Below are 11,762 nucleotides of genomic sequence, written 5' to 3' on the forward strand. Positions count from 1 at the left end.
TCGTATCGGCCCGCTTTGCTCTGTGATAACAAGCACCGAAGCTATCGGATTTGTCACGTGAGTTATTTACGGATTAAGGCAACTGCGCGTTTTCTCTATTAGAAAGTGACATTTCACGCCTGGCTGTTGTTTTTTTTATTTTATTTTATTTTACTTTTAGCAAATTGAATTAGTTATTAGAACCAACAGGGTTAGGTTTGAAATGGTTCCAGATTAAAAAGTTTTCTCGAATTGGGGGTTGTGGGAGAGAGAGAGAGAGAGAGAGAGAGAGAGAGAGAGAGAGAGAGAGAGAGAGCCTATGTATACGTATGTATGCATGTATGACCTCGGTGTTTAAGAATGGAACAGTTTTCTATGTATAGAAAAAATACATGGTTACTCAGCATCAGAGAGAGAGAGAGAGAGAGAGAGAGAGAGAGAGAGAGACTATGGATGCATGTATGACTTCGGTGTTTAAGGATGGATCAGTTTTCTCTGTATAGAAATAAAATACATGGTGACTCAGTATCATGGGAACAGGAGAGAAGAGATAAATAAGGAAAACGCGTTAAAGGTTATTAATATTTCATTTTATTGTCGTGCAGTTTCTGCTTAGAATTTATTATTTATTTATTTATTTTTTTGCTGCCTTTTCATTCCGAGGTTTTGCTGTGTTAAAGGGTATCTGTGTGTGTTTTTGTAGGCAAGTTTTAATCTTTTTTGGCATTTGTTTAGGCTATATATTTTTATGGCATTTGTTGAGGCTATAGTATATATTTTTGACATTTGTCTAGGCTATATATTTTTGGTATTTGTTCAGGCTATATAATTTTGGTATTTGTTTAGTCTATATATTTTTGGCATTTGTTTAGGCTATATATTTTTATGACATTTGTTTAGGCTATATATTATTATGGCATTTGTTGAGGCTATATATATTTTTGACATTTGTTTAGGCTATATATTTTTGGTATTTGTTTAGGCTATATATTTTTGGTATTTGTTTAGGCTATATATTGTTTTGCATTAGTTTAGGCTATATTTTTTAGGGGATTTGCTTAGGCTATATATTTTTTTTTGCATTAGTTTAGGTTGTATTTTTCAGAGCATTTGTTTAGTCTATAAGATTATATATTTTTAGCATTTGTTTAACTTATACGATTAATACTGTTAGGGCGCATGCGTAGTCCGTGGGAAAGACGTTCCAAACACGTCATCATCGATCACTGCGACGTGTTCCACTTCCTCTGCTGCAATTAGATTACGAAAGAGGCCTGTTCACGAAAAGTAGGTAGGCAGGTGGTTTTCGTGACTAGGCCTACGAGCATGTAAAGCATATGCCGAGTAATACATACAGCGATTTATTGGCTCTCGCCTATGGAATTGGACCACACGCGTATCTATCTGTACGTGGATATGGGTTTAGGGTCCATTATGTTTGATGAATAAGTTAGAATGTGGTGTGAGTGACCTTCCAACTTTGCCCTAAATGGAAGCCCCCCCCCCCCCCCCCCCTTTTTTTTTTTAGTGTGTGTGTTTAATTAATTCATTAATTTGTTTATTTTTTCCTTTTTGCTTTATTGCCTTTTTTTTCCCTTTTTGTTTTTTGTGGGGTGAGATATATATATATATATATATATATATATATATATAATATATATATATATATATATATATATTTGTGTGTATGAGTGTGTGGTTGCAGCAGTAACGTAAAATGACGGCTGAATAATATCTGAGTTTGTAACAGATCAAAAATGACAAAAAATGATAAATTTCCGATTTGAATATAGGCCTAACTTTGTAATCACTGACAAAATTCATTATATCTCAATGTTTTTTCATTCATTTTTTGTACATTGTCAGTTACAATGCGTGCTATATATGCGTACCAATGCGGAATGGAATTGCTGCCTGTTAACTTGACAAATACCTGGAACACTCCAGGAAGTCGTGTTATCTGTTAGAGACGAGGCTGAACTAATAAAAATTAATTAGCATATCTCACACTACGAATATACACTCTCGCTCCATGATTTCAGTGCGTAGTAACACCACTTTTCCTGAATGACTGATTATAATTTAGCCACACGCTCGGCGTTATTACCTTCGACTCGGAGCTTTCTCTTTTAACAGACCTGGCAATCTCCGTCATTAAACTCTGCCGGAGAACCAGGTATTGTTCGTGGGTCTTCTTCCTATATTTACAAGGATGACGGGACTAATGGCGCATTCCGCGAATCTTTTGTTCTACCATCACGGTGAGTATTGTTCCTCAATCACCAGCCTCCCCTGGATCTCTTATAGACGAGATGACTTGTGGCAATGGTGGTTTCCTTTAAACTTCTATATATATACCCATCAGCGGTAATTGTGATTTATATCCCTGTTCGTCTCTAAGCTCCCTTGCAAAAGGAGGCTTTTAGAAATTTTAGCGGTAGCCACTTAGGGCCAAAGTACTCCTTCTTTATCATAAAGCCACGAAAGGTATTTTTGAATGGCAAAGATCGTGAATTTAGGTTAGGTTTTATATGCATCGTCGTGTTAATTCGAACTACTTCCTTCGCTGTCAACATCAGCTGTTATATAGTTGATTTATCTTGCTGTCAACATCAGCTGTTAGTAGTTGAGTTATCGTTACTGATTTGTTTTTTCTTCTTTCTGTTTTTATCTTTTTTACGTTTCCCTGTGAACGTCATTCTGTGCGGTTTTAATGGCCTTTCAGTTAAGTTGTTCATAAATATATATTATTTTTCAATAATAATAATACTGTAGTATATATTTCTAATTATTTTCTAGTTTTATTTGATTTTCATCTTTTAGTTTTCTGTAGAACAAAAGTATTATAGAGATGGCTATTTGTTTGTCCGTACGTTCGGACTATTTTTATCCGTTCGTCCGTCCGCACTTTTTCTGTCCGAGGCTAGAGGGCTGCAAATTGGTATGTTGATCATACACACACACACACTTTCTCTCTCTCTCTCTCTCTCTCGTCAAATCTCTCTCTCCTGCTCACCAGGAACGTAGTTCTCTCTCTCTCTCTCTCTTAATCAGCTCAATATGTCTCTGCGACTTTACCATTCTATGCTTCCGGCTGCCGCTGAGTAACAGCGAATCGCTTCCTTACTTCTCTCTCTCTCTCTCTCTCTCTCTCTCTATTATAAGAAAGTAAAACTCCACGACTTGGAAAGTGACATTCCACCATTTTCTTGTTTTTCAACAAATTTCATATTTTTTTTAAAGTGTAGTTGAAGCGACTAGCTTGAATTAATCTCAAAACCTAAAGTCTTCAGTTTAAATGGATTTTGATTTACTTTTGAAGTATATGAATGTGAGTTCAATAAAAGAAAGGTATTTTTTTAGTAGTTAAAGTTCTAATCTTTTGACTGAGTTCAATATTTAAAACCATTTTTTAAAAAGTTTTTGAAATTTTAATCTTTTTACAAATCAAGTTGGCTTACTATGTGATATTTAGAGCATCTGGTTTGATTTGAATATTTTTTTAAAGTGAAGATTCTGGGCTGACTTGTCTGTAACGCTGAAGTTTCCCATTTATATTTTATCTTACAGTTATACAAACTATTTGGCGTCAGTCAGTTTACGTACACACACACACACACACACACACACACACACACACACACACACATATATATATATATATATATATATATATATAATATATATATATATAGATATATATAATGTGAATCGGAGTTTGGGTTTGAAAAAAACCTTTTTAATCTATATATGGCAAGAAGGAATGAGACTCCGTGCTTCAAGATGATACGTTCTGCAGCAGCAACAGCAGAACTACTATACTTCATCTCGGTCTAGTTTTTACTTGGGGCCGCCTTTCGTAATTACCGTGCGAAACGAAAGCCTCTGGAAACTGGCGATGGCGGCAGCAGCAGTAGTAGTAGTAGTAATAGCAGTAGTCGGCCTTTGCAACGGCTCCCTCCCTTCATTCTGTTTTAACTTCGCATGCAACTACGTCTTCTCATCTGTATCTTACTTGTTAGATGGCTTTTGATGTTGCAAGTAAGACCAGTCTACTGAATCTTTCAATTACAACCCTCTCTCTCTCTCTCTCTCTCTCTCTCTCTCTCTCTCTCTCTCTCTCTCTCTCTCTGAGAGAAGTGGAAGCTTGTGAAACAAGTTGCATGTCGTGTAGCAGTCAGTCACGGGAGAGGAGCATCACGAAGCCAGATGGAGTTTTTGACAGTTGTCGGTGTCAAGAACCGACTGACACTGAATCTGGTCGTGCTGGATCAGTCAGTGCTGGATTGGGCCAAACTAAATCGGGTATTATTATTATTATTATTATTATTATTATTATTATTATTATTATTATTATTATTATTATTATTTTATTATTTATTTGTATATTTTATTTATATAATAATAATAATAATAATTATTATTATTATTATTATTATTAATTATTATTATTATTATTATTATTATTATTATTATTATTATTATTATGTTTATTATTATTATTATTATTATTATTATTATGTTGGGAAAAGCATATGGTTAATTCATGGAGACACAACTAATCGTTTATTTACTGTTACCACCGCATGCCATTGGAGCGTATGTCAAATTGGACAAATCTCTCTCTCTCTCTCTCTCTCTCTCTCTCTCTCTCTCTCTCTCTCTGATATTTACCCGGAAGTAGGCAGGCAGGTTGACCGGAAGTACAGAAAATGGGGAGGAGTGTTGATTTGTGGGTGGAAAGTTTGTTGAACTGGACTAATGGGATGGTGAAGAGAGAGAGAGAGAGAGAGAGAGAGAGAGAGAGATTCACTAAATTATGACTTAGAATCTACTGCCACAGTAGAAATATAAACTGTTCAGTATTAAGTACTGTAAAGAGGTATCTTTATTGTTAAAAGATAATATGACTTCTGTAAAGATAACTTTCTTAACAAATGTAAATATGCTGTAGAAATTTCTCTTGAACATATTGTTGCTAATATTATTATTATCATGGTGGGCAGAAGGGGAAAAAAAAAAAAAAGGCAGGTAATTTCATTCAGTGCTGGCGAGGAGTTTTTTTTTTTTTTTTAATTCGATTTTTTTTTTTTTATTCGAAAGACAATTTTGTTTCACATGTTTTAGATCACGAAGTCATTTGTCTCGACAACTTCCGGGCGAAGGCGCGGCCGTGAATTGAACCTTCCGCTACTTGACAAAAAAAAAAAAAGAAGAAAAAAAAACCTGAAAAGCAGGCGAAAACGAATACTTATCACTTTGGATTTCACCGTCGTGAAAGTCTCTCTCTCTCTCTCTCTCTCTCTCTCTCTCTCTCTCTCTCTCACACACACACACACACGAGAGAAATTAATTTTTCATGTACGTAATTTAGTCTGACAATGTCTTTCTTTACACACACACACACACACATGCAAAACATATGTAAGGATACGGGCAAGTATATGGAGACAATAACCTATTCAAAAAACAGTGCTTGGTCTAGGGTAGGTTTAAAAAATAAATATAAAATCCTTCATCATTACAAATAGATTAGAGAGAGAGAGAGAGAGAGAGAGAGAGAGAGAGAGAGAGAGAGAGTGTCACATGGCAAAGCAACACGGCGAAGGCAATGAGCCATATGTCTTTTAATGAAGTAACTAGAATTTATAATTAATATCACAGTATTTCTCTGTGTGTTAGTCTCTTGTAGAATTCTCGTAGCTCAATGGTTATTACCGCTCTGCGTTCACAGACGTATTCGATCCTGAACAAGGAAGGATCGATTTTGACGCTGCCATTAAATCCCTTGACTCTCCCCCCGCCCCCCCCCCCCCCCCCCCCACCCCCCCCCCCCCCCCACCCCCCCCCCCCCCCCCCCCCCTACACCCCCCCCCCCCCACCCCCCACCCCCCCCCCCTCCCCCCCCCCCCCCCCCCCCCCCCCCCCCCGCCCCCCCCCCCCCCCACCCCCCCTCCCCCCCTCTCCATCTCTGCTCTCGAACAATAGCAAAGGAAAAAGTGGACGAAAGCTTATCTGATAAGAGACACAATGTGGCGAATATTAGTGGGGACGAGTTTTCCTGGCCTCGGGGTTATCGTTTAAAATAGGTTTTTATTTTTTTGTGTATTTGCATTGCCTTTTTTTCATCGTTAATGTTTAGTCCCTTTTTTACTCAAAATAGAAAATGGAAGAGGATAATTAAAAATGATTAAGAGAGGATAGTTAGAAATGAACGATTAAGAGTGAATAAGAAAGGAGAGGATTGACTCAGAAAAAAGGTAAATGAAAAGAATAATTAAAAATTATTAAGAGAGAATGAGAAAAGAGATGATTGACTCAGAAAATTGGTAAAGGAAGAGGATAATTAGAAATGATCAAGAATGAATAAGAAAGGAGAGGATTGACTCAGAAAATAGAAAAAGGAAGAGGATAAATAAAAATGATTAAGAGAGAATGAGAAAGGAGAGGAAGCTTATCCTTGTCTCGCCAAAAGGAGAAGAGGAAGAAGAAGAATGTGATAAAAGAAAGAGAATGGGACAGCGACTGGATCCAAGATAATGACAGACCTTGTACCACCTTAAAAAATCGAGGACGTCCTGGAACAATGAACAATCTCAGTTTTTAAAAGAACAAATAAAGCGAATTTCCATTATCGTTATCATAATTATTATTTATTCTCTACTCACCTGACGTTCAACCACAGTTAAGGATGATATAATTGAGATAACGCGGATATGAAGATAAGGCATCAGGGACTTGACCACTGTATACTTTTTTCAGTGTGTAGTATCCAGCTGTTTGTAGTTAGCATAAGTGGGTCGTTATTTTGACGTAAAGCCAATACTAATCGAACTTTGAAATATTCTCTGATTTATCTCAAAATATTCTCGAATTAGGTAGACACCTTCTTGAACTAATTATGTTAATCAGGTGTGACTAGCAGTGGATAACAAGTGTATATGGCTTCAGAAGCATGAAGTGGAATTATTCAGAGTTCAGAGAGCTTAAAGAAGTGTTTGTGCTTTTGTCTTTTGAATTTATTACAGTGGGAAAAAATCAGCATCTGAAAATCGTCTGTGTGCTCTTTGAAATTCTTCAATTGCAGTTGACGGATCTCTTGTGCTGAACAAGTGCTCCTTACGATTTGATTAATGCCGTGAAAACATAGTATTTAAAGAGCATTGTTTGCACTTTACGCTCCTCTTCTTTCTTCTTTTTCTCTCACCTTAACCTCATCCTTTTCTGTATGTTTTTTTGTTTGTTTTTTTGTTTACCTTTGATCTAATTAAGAGCCATAATTCCCCAGACGTCAACACAATGGGGGATTTCTTCGCAGGAAAGCCATTAATCGCCCACCCCACCCCCCCACCATCGTTCTTTGCCCCATTGTGTCTGACACCTTAATTGGTATCATTCTCCCAACAGCCCCCCCCCCCACTCCCAAACACCAAGCCCCCCCTTCCAAATAGGGGAGACTTGTATGACACTTCAATCCTGCTCTTGAGTGTCTCTGCTTCTCTGGAAAATGTAGTGTAGTAGTAATAGTAGTATAGTGATAATAATAATAATAATAATAATAATAATAATAATAATAATAATATAATAATGATAATAATATCCTTTATTTCTGTCCAGGGCCATATACTACATGGAATATACAAAGTAATGGCACCATGTAAGGTGTTATCAGTTTAAAGACCAATTGTTTAGAAAGGCGGGTTTTACTTAATAACTTGTGGGCCTCCTTTCTTTAATTTACCAAATTGGTTTTAGATAATTTTATGCACATGGAATGGATAAAGTTATTTGAAATTTCACCCCCCCATCCCTCTTTTTGTTGGGGAGATTGAGTTTTGAAATATATTGTATATGTAGTTTTTATACACAAAGTTTATTCGTTTTATAATTTTTTTATTTTTTTCATAAAAATAAAGATACGTTAGTCTTTTTATATATAATGTTACGTAGGACTTGTATGTGAAAGAAAAAGGGCACATATATAATTGGGGAAGAATCTTTTATTCTTAATTCAAAGGGTGTCTTCACAATGTCACATAATTTTTTTTGGGGTTTTCTCTCTCTCTCTCTCTCTCTCTCGATATCCCAGAAATTTCAGTTTTGTCACTTTTCTATAAATATATATACATATATATATATATATATATATATATATATATATATATATATATATATATATATATATATATATATATATATATCTTCATAGGAACTGTGAGTCGCATCTGTACATTTTTATTCCTTCATCTCACAGGCTTATCTGTTCATTGCTGATGATTTTTATTCAAGACAGAATAATATAACGACAGAATTGACGAAAATGGAAATACAACGTATAAGTACTAGAGATATCTAGAGTTACACTGTTCCTTGTGGTCTCGTGTCACCTTTGAAGGGATATGGAGCGAAAACTCTCCCTTCGACCTGGTGATTTTAAGGTCCTCCTCCGAATTTGCGACGACGAGTACGACGTCACATCAGGTCTGTAGAATATTTGACGTTAAAATCGTGTACTAGTAGTTGTGTAGTTGTTGTGAACGGTGCTGTGTTGAGGGATGATGTGGTCTATACTGTTTAACATGCACGTTATTTATTTATTTATTTTTTTAACATTTTGATTCTAATAAATAAATCATAAATATCCCGTCCTAAAGTTCCTGTCTCTTTAACTCGACGTGAAACACCTTTTTCAGAACTTTTTTTTTTTCTTAAGGCTTTACTACCCTCACCCCACCCCCAACAACAACAACAACAACAAAACTAGTTTGTAGGCATATTCCCCTAGCAAGCGATGACAGGGCAGACCCATTTACATATCATTCGACCCCCTACTATAGTTTTTTTTATTCGAATCACAGAGATCCTGTTACCAAAACTGCTGTACTTCATTATTCATCCGGTATGACTGTTTGATATTTTAACGGCCAGGACATCTGTACACCTGTGTCCTCTCAGCTGTAGTGGCGACATGCTGTGACCAGGTATCAGCTTCTATTGTTCCTGTCGCATGCTATTGGCGACGTAGCCTTGGGCCAATGGCTGTGACCCATTTCGTCTATAGTAGCAGATGGGAGCTATAGTATTATCCATTTGGGGTAGTCATTGATTTTATCGTTTTTGCTTTCGATTCTTTATGATCCCAGATCTGCGTTTTTATTTTTTATTTTTTTGTCGTAGTGTATTTCACAATTGTATGATTTGAGTTGCATGTGTGTCCGTGTGTGTGTATTTAGTGTTACGTTAACCGTATGTTGATTTTTCTAGAATAAAATATCTTTAAGAAATTGCAGTCAGCGAAGGAATACGTCAACTGTACTTTGATTGTTGTAGGGGGAAAAAAATCTTTGATCAAATTACCGACCAACGCCTTCATCGCGGAAGGGTTCCTTTTAGTATGAATAAAAGAGAAAAAAAACGGTAGGCGTTGTTTGCTGATTAAAGAATGACACATGACGAACAGTTACCGTACTACGCATTGTTCCGTTGCAAATAGAGCGTCTGTTATAAATTATTATGCCATGCTTTATATATTCATTTCCCCCAACTTTTTCACTGCTCTGTGGCCGTTATGTGACGCTAAACAGCTCTCTCTCTCTCTCTCTCTCTCTCTCTCTTCTTCCTCTTCTTCTTCTTCTTCCCGTAACCCCATTTACTTCTCTCTCTCTCTCTCTCTCTCTCTCTCTCTCTCTCTCTCTCTCTCTCTCTCTCTCTCCCCTTACCCCATTTACTCCCTTCTCTCTCTCTCTCTTCCTCTTCCTCTTCCCGTACCCCATTTACCACCTTCTCTCCCTCCCTCCCGTTTACCCCCTTCTCTCTCTCTCTCTCTCTCTCTCTCTCTCCTAAACCCAGATTTTCCAAATGAACTGGCGGAGCCTTTTTCCCACGACGGATTAATCTCGCATCACGAAAGAGCGAATCTTTTTTTTCCTCCGGAAAATTCCACTTATTGTAAATCCGAGCTGTTAAGATTGTTATATACCCGGATTTTCTGCCGGTTGGTTAGTTGTACCCAACTTATGAAATATTCTATTGTCATATTTTGTTGTGGAACCATATATTATAAATTTTTTTGTGGGGGGGGGGACTTTTTTTTTTATTATTGGGTTAATTCTTATCTATATTGTCTTTAATTTTTGTGGAACCTTTCATGAGATAGTTTTTTTTTGCTTGTGGGTGCTCTCTTAATTTTGTGTTCATTTTTATCTATGTTTTCTATGATACATTTTATCATATTTTTGGTGCATTGAAAAATGATTGTGGTCTTCGTAAATTTCTTTTTTTTTTTTTACTTGTGGCTGTTCTGTGATTTTGCCTTCATTGGCTTCATTTTTGTCTATATTTTTATAGTACATTTTACCATATTTTTGGTGCATTGAAAAATTATTGTGGTCTTCATATTTTTTTTTTTGCTAGTGGGTGTTCTATTATTTATGAATTAATTTTTATCTATATTTTCTATGATACATTTTATCATAATTTTTGTGGATCGAAAAATTATTGTGGCCTTCGTCATCATCATCATCATCATCATCATTATTATTATTACATTTTTCTTTATAAATTTTCATTCATTCCTTTTATCATCGTTTTGGCATATTGGGGAATTACTGTGTTCTTCAAACTCATAATCATATTATTACTATATTATCCCCACCTATCAATTGTTCTTTTTTTGAGAACTTTTTTGTTAGAATAATTTTTTTTTTATTAATTTTTATATCGAAATTCTCATTCATTTCGTTTTATCATCTTTTTGGCAGATTGAAAATTTATTCTGGTCCTCAGCATCATAGATGTTCATAGAATAAATCGCTTTTTCTCATTTCTATTTTTTAATTTTTGGATATATTATTCTCTAGAAATTTTCCCTAATATTTGAAATTTATACTTGGCTCCACCGTCATCATTATCATACCTATTATCATATGACCTGAAACACGTCGTCTTTTATGGTCTCCAAAACCTCCATGAATATATTGAAGTCTTACTCAAGCGAGAGAGAGAGAGAGAGAGAGAGAGAGAGAGAGAGAGAGAGAGAGAGAGAGAGAGAGAGAGAGAGAGAGGAAAACACGCAAATTTTGCAAAATAAGATTTAATATTTTGAATATTTAGTTTCCTACAAAACACGTACAATTACCTAGCCCATTATAGGACGAGAGAGAGAGAGAGAGAGAGAGAGAGAGAGAGAGAGAGAGAGAGGAGGAAACCCAACCCAGGCTTAATTTCCCCTGAGTTGTCCCTTTATTTCGCATATTCTGATTAAGGGGGATTTCTTTCCTTTACCCACAGGACCAGCCTGCGAATTTCTCGAGACTTTGGGCTTTAAAAGATGTGTATTTAGTTTAGTAGGAAGTATTGTTCTTTGAATTATTTCTCTCTCTCTCTCTCTCTCTCTCTCTCTCTCTCTCTCTCTCTCTCTCTCTCTCTCTCTCACTTCCTATATTTTGAGGTATGCACTTGTATGTTTTGTAGGAAACTAAATATTAAAAAATATCAAATCCTTTTTTGCAAAATTTATATATTCCACTAGGGCGCCCCCCCCCCTCTCTCTCTCTCTCTCTCTCTCTCTCTCTCTCTCTCTCTCTCTCTCTCTCTCGATGATTGCATACCTGGAAGGAGATAAGGCTCAGGGGTACCGAAATAACAAGCAAACAGACTACCAAGCACATAAAAGAAACCGCCTTCCCGAGAAATTGTTTCGGAACGTTTGTTTTTTTTCTCGACTGTATATTCTGGCAAAAATAAAAAATGCTGTATATTCTGGCAAAAAAAAAATGGCTGTA

At 36.1% G+C, this 11,762-nt stretch overlaps 1 protein-coding gene across 3 annotated transcripts in view; it reads left to right on the plus strand.

The window, feature by feature from the left end:
• Window positions 1-11,762, plus strand: part of LOC135209676 (ras-GEF domain-containing family member 1B-like) — a 966,569-nt gene that overhangs the window by 22,393 nt on the left and 932,414 nt on the right. For 2 of the 3 annotated variants that reach the window (XM_064242416.1, XM_064242417.1), the window contains exon 1: window positions 8,261-8,460. The exons of the other annotated variant lie outside the window; for it this stretch is intronic. In XM_064242416.1, coding sequence (XP_064098486.1) covers window positions 8,379-8,460 — 82 coding nt within the window. In that variant the 5' untranslated portion in view covers window positions 8,261-8,378. Of the gene's footprint in view, window positions 1-8,260; window positions 8,461-11,762 lie in introns of those variants that run through there. 3 annotated transcript variants of the gene reach the window in all.

The sequence above is a fragment of the Macrobrachium nipponense genome, chromosome 38 (assembly GCF_015104395.2).
Source record: "Macrobrachium nipponense isolate FS-2020 chromosome 38, ASM1510439v2, whole genome shotgun sequence".
In the NCBI taxonomy this organism is placed as follows: domain Eukaryota; kingdom Metazoa; phylum Arthropoda; class Malacostraca; order Decapoda; family Palaemonidae; genus Macrobrachium; species Macrobrachium nipponense.